Source organism: Brachyistius frenatus, unplaced genomic scaffold, assembly GCF_029030835.1.
Source record: "Brachyistius frenatus isolate BFR_SWC_R1_liver_20210118 unplaced genomic scaffold, ASM2903083v1 Contig_141, whole genome shotgun sequence".
Taxonomy (NCBI): Eukaryota; Metazoa; Chordata; class Actinopteri; family Embiotocidae; genus Brachyistius; species Brachyistius frenatus.
Genome location: NW_027210740.1, coordinates 543627 through 571131, shown reverse-complemented (window position 1 = coordinate 571131; position 27505 = coordinate 543627). Strand labels below are relative to the sequence as shown.

Here is a 27505-nt window from a genome sequence, read left to right as displayed (position 1 = left end):
AGGCATGAATGGCTCTATATGATTTTTTTTATGGGCTTTACTCTCCCAACTCTCTTTCCTCGCCGTCGTCTTCCCGATTCCTTTTTTTTTTTTCTTCCCTTTCTTCTCTCTTTCCACGTTGAGTGGTAGATTATCTGTCTCTGCTTTATTACTCTTTCCAGTATTTTCTGTCCGCTCCTTCCTCTCTTTCGACGGCATTTTCCCAATTTTCTCACCATCTTTCTTACCCCTCCTCCCCCTTCCCCCCTCCTTTCTCTCTATATATATATATTTTATGTAGTTGGAATCGGAAGAGCCATAAAGCTGAGGTTGTTTTATTGGTCAATGAAAAGGCAGGCGCGCACCGGGGCAGTGCATCTTGGGTAATAGAGTGTGCGTCTGTGTGTGTGTGTGTGTGTGGAGGGGGGGGGGGTATGTGTGAATATGTGTACGCGATTGAATTAGTGAGTAAGGATTGGAGATTTGAGCGGCATATCGAGAAAAAAGCTAGAAAAAGGAAGGAAGTTGTGACTGAAAACTGTACTCACATAATTCATAATCTAATGATATCATATTTATTGTTCGAGGAACTTTTGTGTTACTACATACAAAAACAAAATATGTTGCTGGTGTTTGTTTCTTCTTCAGGAATTGTTTTAATCCAGTTGTTCAAAGGACCATTGTGTAACATTTCTCATGACTTGATATTGTTTTTCTGAAGAGCACAAAGCCGGTCGTGCTGACACCGAGGGCAAAGATATTATTTACAACCTGTCAAGGGTTATTATAATGTTCCAAACCCATAATAGACGGCGTCCAATTTAAAGTCCATGCCATCAACTATATCCCTATATACGTGTGTGTGTGTGTGTGTGTGTGTGTGTGTGTGAGCGCCCCAAGCCAAGTTTAATGGAAATAAACAATGTTTACGAGGCGCTGTAAGAATGCCATTTCAATTCAGTTTTGTCGTTTTCCATTTTTTATTCTCCGTGCTTCCCGTTTTGTTTTATTAGAAAAATATGCCGTGGGTTCATTCCTCTCCATCTCGGCGCTGCCGTACTGTGTCCTGTTGAATTAAGGAGGAACTGTGTGAGGTGTTTGTTCTTTTCTGCTCCGTTTTATTTCGCTACCATTCACTCAAGTGGAATTTTGACATTGTTTACTACCGCTCTGCCTTTTTAAGCATTTACGATTTTTCATCCCAAACCGATTACGGCAGTATAAATGAATAAAGCTGCGTTCAGGTACTTCTGAAACGCTCTGTGCTTCCTTTATGCAGTACAGTCGGAAACAATGTGGCTTGAACATTTTCTTAAACTGGGAAGCCTGGACCGGACTCCTCTGTTCTATCACGATGGGAATATCTTGTATAATACTATATGGAATGTAAAAGGAACAACATTTTTTTTTTTTTTTTTTTGGGTGGCACTCTTCTTGCCATTCGTTCAATCATTTACACCCTTCATATTACCTATATTCTGTCTGTAACATTGTGTTAAGTGGAAATGCCTCCCTGTGCATTTTTATAGTGGATAGCAAACCAGTTATTGCTGGTTTTTAGGTCCGATATTGTTCAAATATGTTCATGAGGTGAAAGCGATTGTATTTAAATGAGGTTTTGTCTAAAAGACCATGAAAAAACTTCCAGACTATCCCAACTATAATGTGCTTCCTCTCACGTGATGCCACCGCAGATGAGAAACTGAAGCTGCACAACGATAGTCCCTCAGGAATTTTCCCCGTTTTTTTCCATGATCGTTTGCGCTAAAAAAAATGCTTGATTTTGGAGGTGGATTGCGTTTTAAGTAGGTATGCTATAAAATCGCACATTAGGCCAAAAAAAAAAAATTGCAAGTCGAGGAAGAAAATAGCTTGCTTGAATTGAAAAAAAAAAAAATGACGACGCTTAAAAAAAATAAAACACCTTTTCTCCACTCTTGACATCTGAAAAGTCAAACGGGACGGACAGTGCAGGTAAAACCATGCCGCCTTCTTCACTGGACGCCGACTCCAACAAACCCCGCCCTCCCAGCCACGCACTTTTATATAACCTACCCTTAGGTGCATATTTACGAAGGTTATACACATTTCATTAAGTTTCACATACAGAATAAATACCACTGCCTTTTCCAGCATGTTGGCACCTCCGGGCACGGCCACCTGGATCTGTCTGCCGAGGCCCAATATGCACACCTAATCCTTTCTATCTCTTTGCAACCTTGGCATCTCGATCCTGCCTTCCGACTCGGGACGGGGATCCGTGACATTTAGTACCACTTCCCTACAGCTCCAAATACATAAACCCTGAATAAAACTTCTGTCTCTCTGTTGTTGTCCCCCCCTCCCCCCTCGCTGTGTGCACCCCGACACCCTCCCGACTCAACCTGTAACTGACTCACCACCTATTGTTTTTAAGCTGCGGCAGCTCCGCTTTTAGAAGTTTCCATTTGGGACAGACTGTTCTCCCGCTTCCTGACTTTATAATGTCAAGGCATTCTGGGTCACTGCGAATAGTGGAGGCACGCACACAAGATACACAAAGACGATCCAAAAGATGTAATGCACATTTTTTTTAAATAATAATCCCCGCAACTAACATGCCAACACGCATGCAGACGCACACACGTGAATGCTTATGCATGAAAACACAAATGGGAACGAGGTGTTTGGTGTTTTTTGTTTTTTTTCCTCGTCCTATTTTTTTTTTGGGGGGGGGGGGGCTATTGTTACGACCAGATAAGCTAACAGGAGGAAGCAAACGGGAACAGACAATAGTCGGATAATATTTCTGAGCTGCGTTATCTCCATTGTTGTTGTTGTTGATAACAAAACAGAAGCGAGGGAGAGAGAGACAAAGACGAGAGGGACAGGGCGGGATGAGAACTAAATATAGTCTGACAAACTTTTCCAGCCGGTAATACCGAGATAAATATACACGGGAGGAACGAGCAGTCGACCCCGACGGCAAAACGGCCCGGGGTGCTAATCTCTTCCACAAAAGTCTCAATCGGGCGGTCGAGGGGCAGAGGGCGGGCGTGACGACTTCTAGAAACACGTCATTCAAACAGCAGCCGTCGGAAAGCTCTCGCAAACCCGTCATCCGTCGAACCCAAAAGTTCCCCCGACAGAATCGATACCGCCGTCGCCCCGGCGAGACTATCGGAGAGCGGGAACCCGGTTCACCCCGGAAGAGGTGATCAGACACGGAGCATTTAAAAACCAGCCGGCGGTGACAGTTTGACAGAAAGAAACGGCCTGCGTCGGCGTCCCGGTAACGCTTGTCTGACAGCCACGCGGCGAGTTCCTGCCAGCCGAGTTAAGACGAGTGACAGAGCGAGCGAGCGAGCGAGCTCTCCCTCTAGATGCTAATGTAGGCCACACATGCTTCTTCTGCCCTCGTTCCTACATTAAAAATCATTTGCTGACGAGTTGCTCGGCTGCAGATTGACAGTGATTTACGACTGCGGTGTGTGAAACGTGTCCCGTCTGTTGTGGCTGTGGGATTCTTTCACATCAGCAAGTTACATCCATGACAAATAGACGCAATCTGTTCTGTTATTTTCCGCTTTTGTGTTTCACTGAGGTTTTTTTTGTTTTTTTTGTTGTTTTTTGTTTTCCTGTAGTCGTAGTTAAGTTTTATTGCACAGTTTACGTTCCTTACCGTGATATTCCTCTTTGGAGAACTGCAGAAGAGTGTCGAGCATTAAATATGAGCTCGTGTAACCTCGGTGTATTTTTAGCATACACTCCCATGCTGTAATTCTTAAAATATTGCATTTACAGTGGAGGGAGATCAGCGCTGAGGAAGTAAGGGAGAACTGGTGAAGAAAAATATTTGAGCATAGGAATGAAGTTCTGACAGGTAAAGGAGCCGGGGGAGATGTTACCGCCTGCTGAAAAAGCTGGTTTTATTTGACGAGTGGAGTTCAGGGGAGCTGTGATTGGCTGGAGAGACAGGGATAGAGCCCTGATTGGCTGTAGGGCAGGAAGTTGTACTGCTAGAGAGATTAGAGGGCCGCACATAATCCTGTGTGTGTGTGTGTGTGTGTGTGTGTGTGTGTGTGTGTGTGTGTGTGTGTGTGTGTGTGTGTGTGTGTGTGTGTGTGTGTGTGTGTGTGTGTGTGTGTGTGTGAGACACACACAGGGGGTAAGCGTGGGGGTCTAGATGGATAATCCTCTCTGACTATTACCCCTTTGCACGAGCTGTGTGTGTGTGTGTGTGTGTGTGTGTGTGTGTGTGTGTGTGTGTGTGTGTGTGTGTGTGTGTGTGTGTGTGTGTGTGTGTGTGTGTGTGTGTGTGTGTGTGTGTGTGTGTTTGTTCGTGGCTAGATGTATAATCCTCTCTTCTTTGACTACTGGCAGACAGATTAGAGCCATCTTGCTTTACTGAGGTCCAATGTATTTTAATAGATCTGTACTCATTTATTTCTCATTTATAGCTTTCTGATTTCCATGGTTTATTATTTATATACACTACTTTTGGGCACTTCAAAAGGTTTTAGATCCTTATCAATCACCCAAGACAATACCATCAGTCCCAATAGCACACAGCAGCGACGCAAAAAAAATATCCAGCATACAGAGTCCAATTGAAGTATCTCCAGAAATATAGGAAGAAGGAAGGGTCCTGCAACAGATGAAGAAGGCCCCGATGGTCCTGATGTCAACATCGTGCATGAAGACACAGATCAATTAATGCAAAGAACTGTGACGAGTTATGGTGAACGATGGTGCACAAGTGTCCTGAGGACAAGTGACGCTGTTGTGAAGGAGAGGGAGTGGTCAAAGTATTTATTTTTTTTAACTACACTTAATATTAAGTCATTTTATTAAAAAAAAAAAAAAAAAAAAGATATGATAATGATTACATCCAGAGAGAAGGAAGAGTCCGTCAGCAGCTGAACTCTACGAGTCCATTAGATCCGTTATCGTTTCCAAAAAGAACAAGTCGCTTCTTTTTTTTCCCTTTTGAACTGCGATGCTGCAGCGGCGGCGTCGGACCGCACCGAGGCGCCGATAAATATTTCAGATGCAAACGTACGACGGAGCATCAGAGCTCAAGAACTCGAGTATACGCACTGACACACACAAGAGTAAGCGATACTGGGCCATTCCCCCCGCCGCCCTGCAGGCAGTGTGACAGAGTAAATGGGGTCAGCAGCTCAAGGACTTGAAAGCCACACTAAATATAGTCCATTATTGACAGAACTGAAAAACAATACGGAGGATAGAAGGAAGGAGAGAGTGGAGAGACGAGACGGGAAAGAAGCTGAATGTTTGGATGAGACTGCCTCTTACTCTTTAGTATTAATGTCCTGACCCTGGCTCTGTTTACATTTAGAAGGTATCAATAAAGTGTAACCCGTATGGTTTCTACATATAGACGAGTTCGTGTTTACTTCTTTAATCCACCGTTTGTCCGTTCCTTCTTCTATTTCCCCGCCTCTGAAATAGCGGTCAGACCTTGTAGACGACTGAGAATACAAAGCGGCCTCCGGACATGTCGTACGCATGCGGACACTCCGTGTTCCCTCTTTTTCTCTACATTTTAATCACAGTCGGACCAAAGATTTGCGATGATATGATTTGCAACATGCTGAAACCTGGCAGTTGGCAGCCAGAAGAGACGGTGTCACGTCTTCATAGCGCCAACCAACGGTGCTGCGCTTTCATTTTAACTGCCAGATTCTCTGGATGTAAATTTTTGGCACCTTAAAACACCAACAAAGACAGTAATAGTGACTTACTTGCATTTTTGTTCTATTTATAGTAGTGAAACTTTGAAAACGTAAAAGAATGAGAGGGTTGAGGATTTGGAGAAGCCCATTCCTTGAAACGTTCTAAAACTTCATCGCGAATATTTGGTCTGAACTGGCGTTCAGACTCAAGTTCACTTCAGGAACGCTGTATGTTTTGCCTTGATTGTGGTATTAGAAACCAGGTGAGTTCAAATCAACAAAACAAGCTGCCCGTCAACTTTTTTTGTTCCACAAATTACATTTTTTGTCTCAAACATGCTTAAAATTATTTGTTTAAAAACTTAAAATTCAGGTTATTTGTAACTTTGCATTAACGTCTGTTGACCTTTGTCTCTCCTTAATGGCTGCTTGCCCGCTTAGATTTTTTGAAGCGTTTTAAACGTTTTGTTTTGCACGTCAGCTACGAGTAAACAGTAAAAGGACTCAATGACCCAGCGGTGGAGGAAATCAACGTGAGACCGGTTGCCGGTGTCAATTTTTGTGATTGATTAAAGACTTTACTGAAGACAGAGGCGTTGGGAGAATAAAAGTATTCTCACACAAAAAACAGACGGGAATAACCAAATACTGTACCAGCAAACTATTGCTTTGGTGAGTTGGATTTAACAGCTGAAAGGTTTGTCAGCAGAACAGTCATAAATTCCCCCCGCCCCCGTCTTTGCCGCTGAATTTTGAGCAGCAGGAAGGCCTTGGCCACTGCACGGAGATGGATGGTCGCAGGTGTTCGAACCAGCCTTCATAGCTTACCAACAAAATAAGATATTTATTGTGGCTTTAAAAAAAAAAAATGTCTGGCTGATCTGTCTCTTCTGTGATAAAAGTTTTGGTTTTACTTCTTACTTTAAGATTGATGTTCGAAAACGATCACCGTAGTCATTCAAAGAAAATGGAATAAATTAGGTTAGAAACCTATTTTCATTTAGGTAATGGTTCAGATCATGTTCTCACTTGCTTGTATGTAAAGATATCTGTCAATTTTACAGTATACGCACCGTATTTTTCAATAGGGAAACTGGATTGGTTTTTACGTGCTTGACTTCATGCCTCAGGTTTTTGAAAAAAACATGCAGACTAAGCAATACATTTCACAGTTTAAATAATGATATTTTTAAAACAAAAAAGTTGGTTACCCCAAAAAATCTATACAAAAATATGTTTAATTAGGGCACTTTGGTGTACTCAAGCTTGAAAGCCGGCATAGATTTGCCTTAGAAAGGATGGTATTGCTTGTCAATAACAGTAAAGTGTTTTGGTGACCTTTGGCCTCCACAGAGGAGGCTACAACTGATTACTGACAAGTACAATTTATTGTAATTCACAAATCAGTGTTTAATCGATTAAACAAATTTTGGTTTTACCGTAAATTGTATTTATTTCCACAACAAAAAGACCATTCCTTTCCTCAAACACGGCAGATTTGAAAAGAAAAGCATTGAAAATGACACGGCTGAGTTGCGACGCGTTCGATGCCGTTGAAGCGTCAAAATTTCTCACTTTGTTTTCCTGGTCGAAACCGAACCGGCAAAGCCGCGACGTCACGATTTGCTCAACTGCTTTAGTCAGATCAATGTTAACACCAGCATCTGTTAAGCCAGCAGGGGGTTCAGAAATAACTGTGCAGAGAGTAGCGGGGGAGGTAGACGCTAACAGGGAGCACCTGCAACGCTTGAACTGTCTGATAAGGCCATTAAAGAAGGGACTGACTAGGTCATGATCTGTGTTTTTGTGCACGTCGGTTCAGTAACCGTAGATATCTTTGTGTTATCGCGGGGGGTCGCGGAGGGTACGTAAAGTTGCGGGGGATACTTGCATGGGATAAGATATTGATTCATTTAAACCAATTAGAGGGAAGCCTCCAGTTGTACGTTCAGCTTATCTTTATAAGCGTATTAAACAGTTGGTATTGTTCCTGACATGGCTTTATGTTTATTTTCCGCCCAAACTGACCGACATTAAAAAAATTGAGCTCCGAAAAGTGGGCGATTCTCTCGATCACTATATTTGTAGGCGTGTCAAACCACACGGCACAAATTCAACCGTTTCAAACCAATTATATTAATTTCTGACATTTAACGTAGTTGCAGCTAAATTCCCGACATCTACTGACCGGTTTAAGTGCCAATTAAACTGCCCCCATGCCAGTTTAAGAAGATCACAATAAAAATCCTACATCAAATTTGCTCTAATCTCCTTTTAGGGGAAGACAGCAGGGACTTCAAATGAGCCACTTTGTCCACTTGGCATGATGTCCATTTCATCCCAAATTCATTACTTTGGAATAAAAGTTTACAAGATGACAAATTCTCCACTTGATTTTCTTTGTTTTGGTGATTAGCCCAAGCGGAGCTGGGATAGACTGACGTATCCATGAATCTTAAGTGTCAGATTATTTGTTTTTTTTACTCTGAATTGAGATAAATGTCAGCTAAAATAGACATATTGATCAGATTAGGTGCCAATTAAAGGCACTATAACAAGTTAAGGAGATTACAGTAAAACTCGGCATTCAATCAGTCTAATCTGGTTTTAATGTGGTCGTCTCCAAAAGTTTCAAGTAGGAATTTATTGTAGCAGTTTAGTCCTTAAAGTTTATTACCAAATTGGAGAATTTGGAGTTTAAAAAAACAGATATTTATCTTGTTCTTTTATTGTTTGTTTGCACTTTTTTTTCTCTCTTTTTTTTCTGGATATGTTATGTTTGGATATCAATGCGGTTCTTTGACGGTCCGTAAAGGGCTTGACCTTCATTTCGGACCGAACAATGGCTCAGTCTTATCGTTAGGGTGAAATAAAGGCTTTTACTTATTTATTTGAATTTGTTTAACATCATGAAATACTTCCGCTTGCATTGATGATGATGATTGGCAAGTGTTCCGTAGACTGATGAAATGAAGTACGGTAGCACCGTTATCTGATTGTTTTTGTTGTGTTTGTCATTGCTCATAACATCGGTTCAATGAAATTAACTTTGGTCTGAATACTTACAGTGCATCCGGAAAGTATTCACAGCGCTTCACTTTTTACACATTTTGTTGTTACAGCCTTATTCCAAAATGGATTAAATTCATTTTTTTCCTCAAAATTCTACATGCAATATCCCATAATGACAAAGTGAAAATAGTTTGTTTAAAATTTTTGCAAATCTATGAAAAATAAAGAACAAAAATATAACACGTACATAAGTATTCACAGCCTTTGCTCAATACTTTGTTGAAGCACCTTTGGCAGAAATTACAGCCTCAGGTCTTTTTGAGTATGATGCTATAAGCTTGGCTCCTATTCTTGGGCAGTTTCTCCCGTTCTTCTTTGCAGGACCTCTCAAGCTCCATCAGGTTGGATGGGGAGCATCGGTGCACAGCCATTTTCAGATCTCTCCAGAGATGTTCAATCGGGTTCAAGTCTGGGCTCTGGCTGGGCCTCTCAAAGACATTCACAGAGTTGTCCCGAAGCCACTCCTTTGTTATCTTGGCTGTGTGCTTCGGGTCGTTGTCCTGTTGGAAGATGAACCTTCCCCCAGTCTGAGGTCCAGAGCGCTCTGGAGAAGGTTTTCATCAAGGATGTCTCTGTACATTGCTGCATTCATCTTTCCCTCCATCCTGATTAGTCTCCCAGTTCCTGCCGCTGAAAAACATCCCCACAGCATGATGCTGCCACCACCATGCTTCACCGTAGAGATGGTATTGGCCAGGTGATGAGTGGTGCCTGGTTTCCTCCAAACATGACGCTTGGCATTCAGGCCAAAGAGTTCAATCTTTGTTTCACCAGACCAGAGAATTTAGTTTCTCATGGTCTGAAAGTCCTTCAGGTGCCTTTTGGTAAACTCCAGGTGGGCTGTCATGAGCCTTTTACTGAGGAGTGGCTTCCGTCTGGCCACTCTACCATACAGGCCTGCTTGGTGGAGTGCTGCAGAGATGGTTGTCCTTCTGGAAGGTTCTCCTCTCTTCACAGAGCAACGTTGGAGCTCTGTCAGAGTGACCATCTGGTTCTTGGTCACCTCCCTGACTAAGGCCCTTCTCCCCCGATCGCTCAGTTTTGCCGGGCGGCCGACTCTAGGAAGAGTCCTGGTGGTTCCAAACTTCTTCCATTTACGGATGATGGAGGCCAATGTGCTCTTTGGGACCTTCAATGCTGCAGACATGTTTCTGTACCCTTCCCCAGATCTGTGCATCCATACAATCCTGTCTTGGAGGTCTATAGACAATTCTTTGGACTTCATGGCTTGGTTTGTGCTCTGACATGTACTGTCAACTGTGGGACCTTATATAGACGGTGTGTCTTTCCAAAGCATGTCCAATCAACTGAATTTACCACAGTTGGACTCCAATCAAGTTGTAGAAACATCTCAAGGATGATCAGTGGAAACAGGATGCATCTGAGCTAAATTTTGAGTGTCATGGCAAAGGCTATGAATACTTATGTACATGTGATTTTTTTCATTTTTGATTTTTAATAGATTTGCAAACATTAAAAAAAAATGTATTTCACATTGTCATTATGGGATATTGTGTGTAGAATTTTGAGGGAAAAAAAATGAATTTAATCCATTTTGGAATAAGGCTGTAATATAACAAAATGTGGAAAAAGTGAAGCGCTGTGAATACTTTCCGGATGCACTGTATATCTCAAAATGTCCAAAAAGAAAACAAACAAACCAAAGCAAGGCAAGAAAAACACAACAGACATTCGAGGGGGAAAATCACGCAGGGGAATGAGATTTATGTACGTATATTCCTCACGTTGGTATAATGTTATGAATCAAATGTATTAAAAGCGAATATGGGCATAGTTACAACACACTACACTTATTGATGAATGCACATCATACAAAAGGGGATTTAAAAGAAACAAAATAATTAAATTCAGACTATTATTCGGTTTTAAAAAGCAACAGGTTTGCCACGTTTTGATATTTTATTCTCTGAATTATCAACAATGTTTCTCCTCTCTTGCCACCTCAGCTCCACCCGACCCTCAAACACATTTTTTTTCCACATTATCTAACATTTTCTCAGATGAACAGAGGACCACAGGGAGCGGAGGGTGTGTGTGTCTGTGGGGGGGGGGTGATCCCTTTTGATCTCACCCCAGATGTGTCCTTTAATCCTGTAATTAGCTGTAATTATAGTAATAGATACAAGCGATGAAGTGGTCATATTTGCACATTGATTTATTCCTGTAATCAGGCCACACGACGAATACCGTTTCTTTTTCCGGCGCGTTCCCACTTTGCTCACTTGATGTTTTATCTCCTCTCCAGCTCCCGTCTTCGTTCTTCTAATTCTCCTTATCTCTCTTCGCCGCTCTTCACCTCTGCAGATCTATCCAACCCACCCTCCCCCCGCCCCGTCCTCGCCTTTGTCCTAGGTGTAATTTATCTGGTTTCCGTTCTGAAGAGCCAGGGACACACGGTGGGTGGGGGACAAAAAAAAAAAAGACAACAGAGGACATAGGACACAACAAGAGCCCCTTTAGATGTTGCAGATGATGCCTTTAATCCTGTCAATAGCTGCAATTATAGTAATTATCTCTAATAGCCGCGCATTGTGTTGAGTCTCTGATATGTTTAACAGATGATACCGAGTCGTGCCGCCTCCGCCCGGGCTGAGAGGGCAGGAAGCTTAGATTGATATTAATGAAATCGACACAAAACACGGCTAAATTGATGGCGGTCCCACTGGGGGTTTTACGGGCTGGGGAGAGTGGTCTTTTTTTTGTTGTTGTTGTTTTTTTGTGTCTTTTTCAAGCTCTGGGTCGAGGTCTAATGGAGGTTTCAGACATGGTACTGAGTGAGTCTTTGTCCCGAGCAGAAAGAGAGGAGAAATAGATGTTGGGAAGTAAGAAAGAAAGAAAGAAAGAAATGGCTCGGGGAAAATAGAGACTATCATATATGAGGAAGGTGCTGCCACAATAAGATGTGCTCGCGTTACAAGATGGGGGAGTTTGTTTGTTTTTCAAGGCGAGTGGGGGAAAAAAAGCAGCTAAAATACAACATATATATACTCTTTTAGTATTGAGATGAAAACTATGACTACTACTTCCATCCATCCATCCATCCATTATCTATACCCGCTTTATCCTGAACAGGGTCACGGAGGGGGGGACTGGAGCCTATCCCAGCTCACATTGGGCGAAGGCAGGGTTCACCCTGGACAGGCTGCCAGTCTATCACAGGGCCAAGACTACAACTTTGAAATGTATTAAAAAAAAAAAAAGTTTAGCATTTGTGTGCGATTAATGTTTATAGCAATGATCTGAGGAACTATACATCACTGAAAACAATGGAAGCTGCGTTGGCTGTGCTTTTTGCAGCAGCTTGCATATCACTGCAGTCATCTAGTTTTAAAGGCAAATGTGTTTGGAAATAAAAATGGTGATGAGAGTGAAAGCAGAAATGTGATTCCTGTATCAGCAAAAAAAACATAAATGGGAGAAACACTGTCGAACTTAAGGCGCAAGATAGTAACAAAAAAATAAAAAGGGATTTGCAAACTTTTCTTATAAATTTCCACTACACCCACTTTTTAATCATTACATCACTCATTCTCTCGCGTGTACTCACAAACATACACTCAGACTGTTACACTCAAAAACTCACTAACTTACACAAGTTCACACATTCCTCTTCTTGGTACTTCAGTCTTTTTACTTGCTTTCACACACACACACACACACACACACACACACACACACACACACACACACACACACACACACACACACACACACACACACACACACACACACACACACACACACACACTAAAAGCCCTGCCAGGTCTTGGTGAGAGGTAGCTCCTTGATGCAGTGATATAAGAGGCCGACAGGAGACAGAGAACGGGTCAATAATTCATTAGATAGAGGGCTCAACTCAACTTCAACCCGAATAAACCATCTATAACCACACACACACACACACACACACACACACACACACACACACACACACACACACACACACACACACACACACACAAGAATACACCCACGTCTCTCTCTCCTCACTCATTCCCAAACATTGTCTCAAGGACTGTCATGGGAGAAGTCTCTCCTCTCTCTTTGTGTCCAAGTTCTGCTTTTCTCTCTCTCTCTCTCTCTCTCTCTCTCTCTCTCTCTCTCTCTCTCTCTCTCTCTCTCTCTCTCTCTCTCTCTCTCTCTCTCTCTCTCTCTCTCTCTCTCTCTTTCTCACTCACTTCTGAATTGCTGCTCACATCTCATTTAATTTCAGTGTTCGTATTTATTACAGGATAGAACTCACCCTCGAAGACCAATCGGCTGCAGCCTGAAAGGGATCTGCTGGATTGCATACGGTACAAACAACACTGCCGTTCCTGCGCGTGAGGGAATCTTTATAGTTCGTAAAAGTCTGTGTTTTTACCCCTGTTTTCCCGTGACGATGTCCTCATTCAGAAATGCAGTTTGGTGTAGACAAACGTAACTGTTAACGGTTATATCAAGTCATCGTCATCGATCACATCAAGAAGAAAATCTTGACCTGGTCTGTGTGTCTCGCTATGAATGCGGGTAAACAAAAAAACAAACACGTTCCTGGCTTTTTTTGTTTTTTTGTTCACAACTCGTCACTTGTCGGACCTCAAAAGTTCAATGCTGAAGAGAAACTCGTCGATTCAATAACAGGACCTTCAGCCGCAGCTGACACGCAGTCGGTGTGTCCCAAAACTTGCTGCTCATTTGCTTGTTGAAAGCGTTTCAGATTTACATTTCAAGTGTGGGAAAAAAGATGTGACAGCGTTCCGATAGAAAATAGTCGGAGTTTCCCTTCTTTCCGAACGTCTTCTTTTCCTACTTTCTTTCAGTTCCCCCTGACTCGTCTTCTCTTACGTCTTCCCTCTGAGCAGTTTGTCTTTCTCTTTCTCTCTCTCACTTTCAGCTTCACTTGGTTTTCAAGTATCATACTTTTTCAAGTATCATTCTTGAAAAACGCCGCTCAACCAGTTCCCCGGCTCTCCTTTTAGCTTTTCTACAATTATCAGTATCATGTCTGTCTGTGAAATTACGTGCAAATCGATATTGTCTGCGTATAAAAATATGATGACCTCTTCCTCCTCCCCTCCCCTCCCTCCTCTCTTTGTCTCTATCCGGGACAGACAGGCGGACTCTAGTTTCTGCTGCAGTCGTAATAAAAGCTGAAAGCTGCTGAAAGGCCAGCCGAGGTGAAATGAGACACGACATCAGCATCACACCTGGGATCAAACCTGCAACCCTCGGCTTCACAAACTGTCACAGCTCAGTGGTTTCAAAGATAGCCGTGGTGATGCACTACAAGCTGAACTTTATCAGGACATCTGACGAACTTATAACGCTGAACCAACATCTGTTTAGCCAACTTCAAAACAAGCTTCAATGTGTTTTAGTTCTTTAATACTTTAGCCTTCACCACGCTACTCTTGAAGCTATCTTGCACTTGAACTACGGTGACTTTAAAAATGCATATTTCTTTTTTTTTTTAATTTTATGAATTTGATTCTTTTGCAGTATTTCAATGTTCCTTTAGGTCTGTCTTTATGTGCAATATTTCATGTTATTTCCTTGCTGTAAAACACTTTGAGCTGCATTTCTTGTATGAAAGGTGCCATACAAATAACGCTTATTATTATTATTATAATATATAAACTACCTTTAACTGTAAAGTTACGAGTGATTTTTCTATTAGTATCGAGACATTTGAAGCGTTACTTAAACTTTTAATTTAGACCATTAACTGTAGTTAAAGTCATGAAATCAAGTTTTAAAAATTTGGTTTAGTCAATGCTGAAAAATAAAGTCAATCAACTTGTCATTTCAAGTCAAAAATGGTTCAATTCAAAAGAAAAATGAAGCTCTGAAATTCTTAGGTAAATTGATATTGATAAGAAAATAATTGGTTTTGACAAGCTCATCTGGTTGTATTTTAATTCACTCATCTGTCAAAACATTGCAGCCTATTAGAAACAAACACAACTAAAGCTTTAAAAGTTTAAAACCGCAGTTTTTTTTTTTTTTTTTTTTATCACATTCATGTAAAAAACTGATCATCATAATGAGGATTTTAATAAGCTTTAAGGCCAGTTGTAGTGGATTGGATTGGATTATACTTCATGAAGTGGCACTCCCACTGCTGCGTTTCACGCTTTCACACCTCGAAGGTTATTGAAACAGATAACCTGTGCCACGAGCCTGTAATGTAGAAGTCTTGGACTGACCTCGTACAGCGTGATGACCCCGTTGGTCTCGTTGGGAGCTTTCCACTGCATGAAGATCTTCTCTTCGTACGGCGTGTTCTGCAGAGATTCCATCGGCACCGAGCCGGGCACTGCGGAGACAAAACGTACCACATTATAACATCAATAAATACTCATACTCGACGTGTGAAGTGGGATGTTCGTGTTTATATCATTGAACTGAGACAAAAACGCCACTTTGGGGCACAAGTGTCAAACAGTGTAGAAGCCATCGGAAACGGCAAATAATTTGAGCGGCAATCACATTTTTTCAAGGGTAACTTGAGGAAAATGTCAGAATAATAGTGGTAATGAGTTACTGGTATTATCATTGCTCTATTTTACCAGCATTAATACAAGATCTTGCAACAACCAACCGAAAGAGAGGAAAAAAGTCTGAAAACTAACAAGTAAACGGAGCATGATATATCCATGACATACTAGAATACGAACTCCAATCCTCCACATTCATGAAAAATGTCACTCTTGTGGGCATATACAGCAGTTTGCACATGAAACGCAGAGTCTACAAGAGAATTCAAATATTAAAGTGAAGGAATAATAAAAAGCATTGAGCAAAGAAAGTGAAGAGAGGAGAGGACCGAGAAAGAAAAACAAGAAAGGAGGAAGATTATGCATATTAAATTGCACTTCCCTCGTAATTTAATTCCATTATTGAAGTGTAGCAAAAAGTTTCAAATATCTGGGAGCCTAGTCCTTAGAAATATTAAGTTACCCAAAATCTAATTATGGGGCGTTTTTCCCCTGTGAGGCAGAGCGAGACCCGCTGTTTCATCCAGAAAATGTTATCATGGAGGACATTTGCAACAATTAGGTTTGACATGGCGTTTCATAATAATTCTTATAGTCAGAGAAGCTCAAAGTTCTTTGAATCATATTATGGTGTTTTTTGTGTGCTGACAAGTCCAGAGCAAGAAGTGAACTGAAAGAGACTTTTTTGAAAAGTAAGTGCTGTCATAAGTATTGCTGATTTGCATTAAACACTTGAGTATTGATTCAGCATTCATTAAACAAGAATAAGGAAAAGTTGCAACTGTTTAACGTCGTCCTTCATTGGGTATTTCTTTTTCCCATGTTTCCCGACATATTTAACAAATGTTACAACATATGATAAGATGGGAAAAATACATACATGGGAAGGTTTTCACATGGGAATCTACATGGGCTTTACACATTAAACCATAAACCAAAACAATGCAAATGTTGCGCAAACAGCAGGTTTGTGAGGAACAATGATGGGACACGCTACCAATGCTGAGAAGGTAGTTGGAACATTTTGATACGTCTTTCCAACTTATGGCAAAGTATAGAGTAATATTTCGCACTAAATGCAGTTTTCAGTTCATCGGAGCTTCTCCTCGGCTCTTAATCAGCTCTTCGATGACACAAAACACGCATTGAGATAAGTTTAACTCGGAGCTATGACTTTCAGGTATTTGCTGTAATACCGTGCAGCTCAGGTGCGATTTGTGAAATTAAAAGAAGCCTCATCCGAAGATGAGTGGGAGACAGACAAGCTGTAATAATGTCATGGAGAGATAAATCCCAAAGCAGCCCCGTAGACGGCAGAATAAATGGAACAACTGCTGAGAGAAAACGACAGCAGCCGCGGCAGATTTTCGGACTCACCGCTGGGAACCCGACATTCAAATCAAACTCATTTGGATGGAAAAACCTTAAACAAAAAACTCTATTAGCTTACAAAGTCAATTACTAATTCAATGTCAATGGACCAACTGTCTCCAGTCAAGGGAAAACTTTCACATAATGTCTGAATTTAGTTTAGAGCTCGATGCAGTTTCCTCACATTTGCATGGTGACACTTAACTGTGCTGGCTGAAACGGTCACTTTTAGATTTAAGCCTGTTCAAAATCAGTCCTGTTTATTGTTCCCCGGTTTTATGGAAACATTTATTTCAACTGGATATAACTACAAACAAAAAAAAAATGTGTCATGGTTAGTATTAGCTGTTATTTACAGTAAACTGTTATTTACAAGTGAACAGATCGCATTTCGGTGCGTCCAGACGTGGCCGACCTATCTGCACGGGGTTGCTGTGGTAACGACGTTTTTGCTATTGTTCAGACTTTCAAAAATCGATCTGGATACAATCTGGATGTGACGATAAAACCGGATTTGGGCTGACAGTCTGGACACTCAACTCAAGAATGGCCTGTTTTATCGTAACTGACAGTTACTGTATATCGCTGACGTGACAAGTTACCAACGGGCAAATTTTAAGTAGCCATTTGTTGGACTATTTATGTAGGGTGTGGACTATAATGGATAAAATAAGAACAATGTGACTGAATAAAAACTTAAACGTTTTCCCAACATATGCAGCACATCTCAAATCCAGCGTGTAAAAAGAGTAAAAAAAGAAAGAAAAGAACAAAGTATGCCCAAATATTTATTTGTTTGTAGATAATTACTGTCAACATCCCAGAGCTGGCATTTAGCACACAAAAAAAAATAATCGCTGGGAGGATTACTGGCGTATCATGAGATGCCGAGCAGTGGCGGCGCTACACATCTCTCCTCCTATTCATGCAAACAGACACACACACTTTCCTCATGGTAGTAAACTCTACCTGGTAACAACAGTGTTCACGTGTTTGTGTGTGTTTTCAGCAATGACACGTGCTTTCACACGTCTGCACCAAAGTATGCCGACTGAAGAAGAAGAGGTGTCAGACACCTCGTCTGGGAGTGAAGCTGTCAAATGGTAAAAAACACACACACACACACACACACACACACACACACACACACACACACACACACACACACACACACACACACACACACACACACACACACACACACACACACATAAACACAGGCACATGCAGTCACACACAATACTGAGACACAAAGTGCACGAAACGCACACTGACAGGTGTGAATTGTTCTAAATGTTAAGGAGAAAGAGACAAACAGCGCCATGGGAGGGGGGAGGGGGAGAGGAGATGGGGGTAAGGGGGAAGAAAGCAAGGGGGGGGGGCCACTGACTGCAAATGTGCTAAGATGCATGTGTGTGTTTACGAGTGTGCATTTGTGTGTGTGTGTGTGTGTGTGTGTGTGTGTGTGTGTGTGTGTGTGTGTGTGTGTGTGTGTGTGTGTGTGTGTGTGTGTGTGTGTGTGTACTTGTTACTTACATATTGGGGACATTAATATGTTTAAACGGGCTCATTTTGGGAATTAAAAAAAAAGCTATTTTTCCATAACATAAATCATTGGATTTTAGTATGAAGTCCTGGTTAAAGGTTAGATTTAGGATCAGAGTAGTTAAGGGTTGGGTTCAGGTTATTAATCAACGACTACGGCTAGCGTAAGTCAACAGAAATGTCGTTTCGCAGTGGCAGTCACTTTCAGCTAAATGCCTGAAACGTAACACAGAAATAAAAGCTTTTTTTTTTTTTTTTAAAAACACCTCGGGAAGTTCAGACGTTTCCAGCCTCAAATTGAATCGAACAAAGAAGACGGATGCGCCACAGCATTTCCCTTTTACGTCCGAGAATTGGGGTGCCGTCACCCATTTTTCTTGAAAATGTCAACAGCTTTAAGGATGACCTCCAGAGTTTCAAAGAACTCTTGCAACTTTTTCAAGCCATGAAACTCTGGCACGGCCTAAGATTCAAAGAATTCAGACCAAATTTCAAAATTTTAAGCTATTTTTATTCTTTTTTTTTTTAATTCCACAGTTTATTTGAGTCTATATTTATAGACTTATTGACTTACCCTTTGTTCCAAATCGCATACTATTTCTTTTTTTTTGCTTTTAGTATATACTGCAGATACCTTTGCAAAGTATGTACCGTTGCACGTAGTATGTGTACAATTGAGAGGGTCAATGAGAGACAGCCGGCGTGACTTAATGTTAAAGCGGACACCGCTATGTTTTTGTATTATTTCATATTTTACAGTCTTTCCTTATCAACAGTTTCCAGCATTTGAACTGTTACAGAAACAAAGACACCAACACCGTGAAAAGTTGTTTACCTTCAAGGCCCACAGAGCAGAACACTGTAAAAAGACACACTTGAATTGAGGAAATTATAGAAAAACATCCTTTGACAGAATAATAAAACAAAAAAACAAAATCAAAACCCCGTCGTGAACCGCGGTGAGTCGCGGTTTATGGAGGCGCAACGCGGGAACAGACGCACTCAAACGCACACGAACAAACTGTCATAGAAGTCTAACAGAAGAATATTTTGATTAGTAATTCCAAGGTGTTGATTACGGGCCCCAGCCTGTGGAGCGTATCAAATTACCCCTAACAAAGAAATGCAATTAGATGCTGCCATTTTTATTCAACGCCTTATCACTCACTTCTGCGTGCGTTTGTGTTTGTGTGTGCACTTTCATCTTCCATGTTGCACAGTGTCTACCTACATTTCGGTGAATATCTGGGTGGTTGGTTTTGTTTGGTTTGTGTGGATCTGTTTGTGTGTATAGTCTGAGCCTTCTATGAGTCACTGCGTGCACCCTGACATATGTGTGTGTGTGTGTGTGTGTGTGTGTGTGTGTGTGTGTGTGTGTGTGTGTGTGTGTGTGTGTGTGTGTGTGTGTGTGTGTGTGTGTGTGTGTGTGTGTGTGTGTGTGCGTGTGCGTGTGCGTGCGTGCACCTCGGAGACTGAGACAGAAGAAAACAGGCTTCATTGAAAAGATAACGGCAGATGTAACACATTAATCATAACTTGATTAACTTCCATCGTGCTGCACAATGAACGGCCTGCTTTATTATGCCAGCAGCTCTCTCTTCAACATGCCTGTCTCTCCCTCGCTCTCTCCGACTCCGTTTTCTTTTCTTTTTTTTCCTCCTTTCTTTTCCGCTTCCTAGTTTTCTGTCTCTTTAACCCCTCGCTTGAATTCTCAGTTCAGTTCAAATTATCTTTACTGGCATAGGATGAATCTGTGTTTCCTCTCTGGCTTTCGTGTCTTTGGCTCTCTTTATTTCAGTAAGCAGCAGACCTGGTTGTTTATATGATTTTGTTGCAGCTATTTGCAAAAGTAAAAAGCAAAAAAAAGATGTTTATTCGTGATTTGGGGACTATTTGCATTACGTGATATTTTAAGATTGAAGTAAACACGTCGTAATCCAGCAAAAAATAGACGTTTCTTTACTCCACTTCTGCGATGCCGAAGCTTATTTTTCTAAGTTAGCGTACGGTTCATAAAAAACAATAAGCATTCATATCTTCTATGTGACTAGTTTTTAAGTTTCACAACTGATATTATTTATAAACAGTGACTTGAAGAATTGGTGTGTGAAATTGGAAACAGCATTTTTTTTAAAACGGTTTTATACCAGCGATACCAATTTTCTTCTAAAACAAATATGTCATTGGATGTAGATGTAGCCTTGGTATTGAAATTTAGAAGCCAATAACAACTTTTTTTAAAATACCAGATAGTATAAAAAAAAAATTCTGACATTGCCCAGTCTTCAATGTCATCATTACAATTCTTATTCTGCACCTGTCTGCAGACACTCATGATAACTAAACTCCACAGTACTATGTATAGAAATAGCACATCATCTGTATGATTGGTGAGTTAACTTATTGTGAAGTCATTTTGTAAATGCACATGCATGGTGTTTAAAACCCCCCTCATCTATTTTAATACACTCTACTGCCATAATGTCATTTTTTTTTTTTTTTAGATATGACATATTTTCCTTTTCAAATCTCAATTTGGGATAAAAGACTTCATTCTGGCTCATGTTCACATGTAAAAACACAGAGTAATCCATCTTTATTTTCACTAAGTCATTCTTCGTGTTGTTCAAGATTTCATTACGGTACAGGTTCATCTTCCCTCGAAACAAATACGCACATCTTGGATGGATTAAATGTCACATTTCGATATCAGGATTATAGGGCAGATTTGTATTAGTTGTTACAATTTGCGACCATTCGGAAATGTATGAAAGCAATAATATTGTTTTGAAAGCTGCTCTTTGGTTATAAAAGCTTTAAAAATCTTTCATTTGACGTTCAAATTTCACACAGTATGATTTCTGTAGTAAATATGTAATTATTGCCGTAAAGAATAGGTGGCAACCAGCAGGTTTTTGATATATTAGTATATTATTCTTTTTAACCTGAACTCAATTTGGTAGGGTTTAGTCAATAAAGGTGAATCTTTTATTATTATTATTTTCATTTCAAACCTCTTTTTACAATATTTTATGCTCATATGTCGACCAAACAAATGATTGAAATGATTTAAAGTGCACAGATAGTGAGCACACTTCTACAACCGCTAATGCACTTCGATTAAATTGTCTTTTCTAAAAGTGACAGCTCTGGAGAACTAAAACACTAAAACAAACAAAAACAAAGCGGATGTCGGTTATTGTTGTTTTTCCTTCGACTGTGATCTTAGGGAAGACCCTGCGCTTCGACGATAACAGGATTAGTAAATCTCATTTGACTGTCATTGCCCTCTGAATAAGGGGATCATTTTTTTTTCTCTTTATCAGTGCTGGGGGTGTTTATAAGGATATAAACACAGGGATTTGAGATCGGTTTGTATAATATCTGCTGTTTGTCTTTGAGAAGCACTTTAAGCATGGCAAAGCCTGACAGATAAAAAACAACTCGAGCCACCGTCTTTGGTCGTTGTATCGTATGTCATGGTAAACACATATGTAGTCGGCTACACGGTATTATCGCTGTCTTAGAATAACATTCAACCCTTCTGTTTTTCTTCACTGTAAATTCAACAGATTCTATGGCCTTTAAATTTCATTAATTATTTCACCGCGATTTACTCATGACTTCAGAAAACAAATGAGTATATAATGATGTAAAATATGCAAAATGGCTTATGTGTAAGGAACATTTGATAGATTTCAAGGATATACAAATTGCCTTTTAGTGCGTAAAGGAAATGCAAACACAACTTTAATTTGTTTGAAATTGCAATTGCATTGTATTTTTGATTTTAAAAGTACTCTTTGACAACACAAGCCAATAGCTGCGGACTACATAGTAATAGATGCATTTAAAACCTAAAAACCTTCAATGCAAAGAAGGCGAATATTTGCTCAGCGTGTTCCACACCAATCCTCGTCCACAAATGTTGCCAACAGGGACTGCTTGTCTTGGTCGTCTATCCTCACGTACGCAAAAGTTTAACTAAATAATACAAATCTAGACTCTGTTTTATTTGGGTTTCGTAACTGAGCCTTGAAGTCTACGTTGTCATGGTGATTCCGGTTCACTCATAGGGAGACGGAGTCATTGGGAAGCAATCAGGACTCCGAGGAAGGTTTAACACGTTGTCTTCTTTTAAAGGGTATTTTAATGATACTACACAAGTTTTGCTAATGCGAGACAGTTGCGTAACATAATTCTTTTTGGAGAAAGAAAGGTTGAGACAGCCTCGCTTCACTTCCTCTGGCACCCCGTTTGATAAATAAGAGGCCTGGCAGTAAAGCCGTGGTATTGAGCTGACCTGACAGCCACCTGACAGATAGGTGTTTCATCGTTAGCTTAATGGGCTGGTGTGTACAATAAGTGGACATGACATTTGTCTCTGAGGCAAGTCTATGTGTGTGTGTGTGTGTGTGTGTGTGTGTGTGTGTGTGTGTGTGTGTGTGTGTGTGTGTGTGTGTGTGTGTTTGTTTGTGTGTGTGTGTGTGGCTTCAAATTGCAGAGAGAACAAGAAAGGAAAACAAACTTAAAGTACACACACATACAAAAGGACGGATAAAAGCCAACGTACCGACCTCACTCTTTTTTTTTTTTTTTTTTCCAATTCGATATACAACCGTTATCATTCTGTTAAATTGTGTTTTAAGAGTTAATTTAGGCACTGATGTTGATTTTAGATTGATTTTTTTTTTTTGACGAATATTTTATTGACTTTGAGTTGAATCGTAGAAATGTTTTGGTGTTTTGCTTCCAGTGGAGGTAGCTTAAGGACTTATTCTCCTATATCGAGATGTGAAGTGTGAAAACGCACTGCTTACTTGTTTATACTTACGTGCTTAATCTACCAGAAACAGTAACTCACAGTAAGCACAAAAGGTCAAGTGGCAGAATCAACTTCTAAAACAAGAGATATTTATAGGCGGTGGAGGAAACTCGTGCTAACCAGGAGCAGATCTGTGCTCATCATTTAAGTTTTTTATTCATCGGTTATATATTTTGTCATAATTCCCATTTTGGTTTATTACATTTATTTCGTAAATTTTTTTTGTTTAATGGTAAAAAAAAAAATCATCAACAGTGAGACGCTATACATTCTTGACAGTCAAACTTTAATGTGATTTAGCTATTTTTACACTTTAACTTGTATATTTCTTTAGATAAGTCAACTTTTTTTTTTTTTTTTGGTAAAATGTTCAGGCTATAAACATTGCGATGGCATGAAGTAGAATTTCTAGAGTAAACAAGGAGAGTCTCTAAACGGTATGGAGCCAAGATAGAAGCCCAGTTTTCTACCATAATGGATGTGTTAAATTAACAATGCTGGTTGCCACACAGCGAGATAGCCAAAGGCTTCTTGACTTTAGCGTGGTTTGGGTTGGACTGTTTGTGTGTGTGTGTGTGTGTGTGTGTGTGTGTGTGTGTGTGTGTGTGTGTGTGTGTGTGTGTGTGTGTGTGTGTGTGTGTGTGTGTGTGTGTGTGTGTGTGTGTGTGCGCGCGTGTTAATATGTTGTAAATCCGGTCGGTAAAACAATTAGGAGAGACATGATTAAAACCTGAGAGGCTTCTCACTCGGAGATTACCGTTGTAAACTGGGGAAAGATGAGTCCTTGTGAGCGAGAGAAAAGTAATTTCATATCTTAATTGCAAATCCCTCATTTCACCCCTAAACATAGGTTAAAGTTTATTTCCATTTTTATCAACCAGATTAAAAAAAAAAAAAAAAAGTAAGAGAAAATCCCTCTATATGTTTGTGTGTGTGAGAGAGAGAGAGAAGCTGCTTCGTTTCCAGGAGCCCCGGCTCTATAAAGCCATTACCGTACAAACAGCAATTAGCCTCCGTGTGAACAATTGCTGTTCTGTTCCCTAATTACTGAATTACAACCAGGAGATTAACGATGGTTAAATAAAAAACAATTAAGAACAAAACAATTAAGGCTATTTTTTTTTCTTTTGCCTCCTACCCCCCCAAAGCAACTGTTACTCCCCAGTCATGTTAGCTTTCTTTAAAGGGCTTAGGCAACTCGCTGTGTGTGTGTGTGTGTGTGTGTGTGTGTGTGTGTGTGTGTGTGTGTGTGTGTGTGTGTGTGTGTGTGTGTGTGTGTGTGTGTGTGTGTGTGTGTGTGTTTTCAGCTTGTAAAGGTAGGAAATCTCAGGCTGAGATGCGGATGTTCCCCAGAAGCTAAATTCCAAGGATATTAGTTCTGATGTCAGGAGAAGAAGAGCGAGCCCCGAGGAATGTGGGAGAGAGATGAGAGATTTGGGATCTTTATAACAATGTTGTTGTTGTTGTTTTTTTTTTATCCCACTTATCGGGCGTTGCTCTAATGGAAATCGAGTTATTCCGGTTTATCGCGGGCACGTTGTTGAGAGGAATGCGAAGCATCAATGAATTATTAGCGGCGGTGATGAGGGCATACGCTCCGTTCTGATTGAGGAGAACATGGAGCCCTCTGGAAAGGAAACAGGAGTTTAAAATGTGGCTGCTTTCAGATAATACAAAACGTTTACGAGTTATATTCGAGGCGCTAATAATGCATGTCAGCGTGACCCGTATATGTAGCTTATCCTGCTCGAGGGCAAACTTTTGGATGTTGCGAGGTTCAAACCTGAGTGAGTATAGATCACTTGTGACTGTTCTGTTTCCTTATGGCGGTCGCATTCGTCGCTTCAGTTACTCACTTTAAGAGTTCTTTGCGTCTCACTGTGAGCAGCCGCATTGCTATTGTTTTTATTTTTTATATTTATTGAAAGGGGTTTAGGACAAATCAGAAGGAGCTGCTCTCCAATTGGCGATACCTTCGTTCAGGCTCTTTCTTCATCTGCGAATAAATGTCTGTACTTTAACTCTTTTTGCTTAAGAAGTGATCTCAATACATGTGGAGTATCTTAAATTATTTTAGAATTGTTAAAAAACAAAGTCAAACTGCGCAGCACAGCATCACGGAAAAGCGTGAAATTTACACGCCTGTCCAACTCGAGCAAAACCTTAAATTGCTGTTGAGGCGCGAGAGTTACACGTTTTGCTGAAGTGGACCGGCATGTGTAATACACGTTTTGTAGGCGTGAAACTTACACGCACATAAATGTCACATGACGATGGATCATGTGACCGTGCTGCTGCAACAAAGGCCTTGAGACCAAGTACATGTTCCTGTAAGTAGAATAGTTGAAACCTTACAATAGGTTAATTACCAAATTACCAAAATCGCTACCGGCCAAAACGTGTAACTTACACGTCTAGACACCACCAAGCGTGGCTATCTCACGTTTTGCTTTAGTGGACGGGCGTGTCTGTTACGCACTTTGCAGTGATAATTGGTTACGCTGCAGTGTTTATCAATCCTCCATTTTTTTTCAGAACATGAAAAATTCAGCTGATTGAAATCTTAAGATCGACACCAAATTAAAAGGCGTAAACTTCTAGATACTATTTCCTTTTTGTTGTGGTTGTTCTCCTTTTTGTCTCCATGCTCTAATATCTTCGCTCTGCTGTTCCTGAATCCACTTGTTAATTACACCCTGTTGTTTGGAATATAATATCTTCCATCACATGGAGACGTACGAGTTTCTCCACCTGGCCTGTTCTCCTTTTGTTTATTGAAAGAAACAAACTGCTGTGAGAGATGTACGATGAATCATCGTCTGAGAGCCAGAGGGTTTCTCCGGGGAGAGACTCACCAGACACCGGAGTGGCTGAAGTTTTCATGAACCAGCTGGTTATGTCATTGTCCTATAATAAAGTTTGCTGTGAAACATTTTAGTTACATTTAGTAACTTTTGACTCACCGTCCTCCTCTGTCTGTTTGACTATCTCCTCGCTCTCCTTGCTGCCCTCGGGGTTGGCGAGGACGAGCCGCAGCCGGACCGTGACGAAGGGCCGCAGCCCCCTCAGAGTGTAATGCGACGACGTCTGGATCAACTCTTCGGCCGCGAACTCTTGCTGGTTGAACACGTACTGGTACTGCACCTGGAAAACACAGCAAGGTGAAACGTGACATTCATTCCACTGTAACCTTGTCGAAAACCATTACGAGAAATTCACAGCTGCCCTCTTGTAATACACGCAACCTTGCAATTCTGACCAAATTGCTTAGTGGAGAAAAAAAAATGAATTCAGTGTTGCTGAACTCAAAGTCACAATTCTTACATGGACTTAAAGCAGTGGCATTGCAAAGTGTTAATAACCTACAATACAATATTGGGATCTAAACGTTGAAGGAGGTGGACATTCACTTCAAAAAAAAAAATTCCAATTTTAAGTGAGAATTTATATTTCAGTGAAAATTTTAAAAAATTATAATTTCATTCAAATTCAGCAGCTTGTTATTCCCCTGTTCTCTTTCTCACATTTTAATGCCACAAAGAGTCATTTGAAGTAAAAAAAAAAAAAAAAAAAAATCTAATACATGACATGTATTTACACTTAACTGGTAGTTGACCTTCTGAAGATACATTTTCTTTAATATAAATGCCTCCAGTGCTGAATAGTAAGACATAATACTTTCATGTTGGAGATTAATTCATGTCCAGGAAATGTCACTTGCTCTCTTTCAGTTTGTAGTAAGATAAATTCAAAATTTACCGTGAGATTGTAGCTGTGGCAGCGTGTGACCGCGTACCCAAAAGTCTCCCACTGAATCGTCAGCTGGCGGGCTCTCACGTCCACCACGTTGACGCTTTGGGGGCCGTGGACTGGATCTGAAAGAGAGGGAGATGGACGGAAACAAAAGTTCGTATTTTAAAATTTAGATTGAGAGACAGTAGCTCCCATGCAAAAAAAAAAAAAAGTTTTGGAGCTACGGATTCCATGAAACCACAGTTTCAGTATCTGGAAATACTCTTAAACAAGTGGTTGAACTTTGACCACCGGAAGGTTTTCAGGGGTCTAAACTTCAAGTTTACAGCTAAATCTTTCTATCCTGTCGGCAAAATGCATCCTAGAAATCACAGAACTACTGTTTGGAATTTACACTCGATCACCGTAAAGATCATTTTGGTGCCATCAAAATATAAAAAGTTATAACCCAACTAAACTTGCATTTCAAAGGAAGCCGCAATCCTTCGGTAAGAGGCTTCCTTCACCATTTTATCCAATAATCTCCTCAGCCGTAACTATTGAAAATTCCTATTTCCGTAAATTTTTCACGTCATCACGGTGAATATTTATTGTGTAACGTGAAAGAAAAGTCCCACTTAACTTTCCCCAGCACTTTTAAAATGACATACACAAATGAAAACTCTTTGCTCATCTGAACATTTAAAATGAACCTTTCATTGAGCTTCTTTGGACGAGACTGTAACCGTCATGCATTTTATTTCCTCATAGTAAATAATAAATCATTTTAAATAATAATAATA

At 40.5% G+C, this 27505-nt stretch overlaps 1 protein-coding gene across 12 annotated transcripts in view; it reads right to left on the bottom strand.

Annotated features, from left to right (window-relative positions):
* ptprt (protein tyrosine phosphatase receptor type T) overlaps positions 1–27505 on the bottom strand; it is a 308145-nt gene that overhangs the window by 141791 nt on the left and 138849 nt on the right. For all 12 annotated transcript variants that reach the window (XM_069715322.1, XM_069715324.1, XM_069715326.1 and 9 more), the window contains exons 9-11: positions 26730–26845; positions 25934–26114; positions 14939–15048 (exon numbers count right to left, since the gene is read on the bottom strand). In XM_069715322.1, the coding sequence (XP_069571423.1) occupies positions 14939–15048; positions 25934–26114; positions 26730–26845 (407 nt within the window). The remainder of the gene's footprint in view (positions 1–14938; positions 15049–25933; positions 26115–26729; positions 26846–27505) is intronic.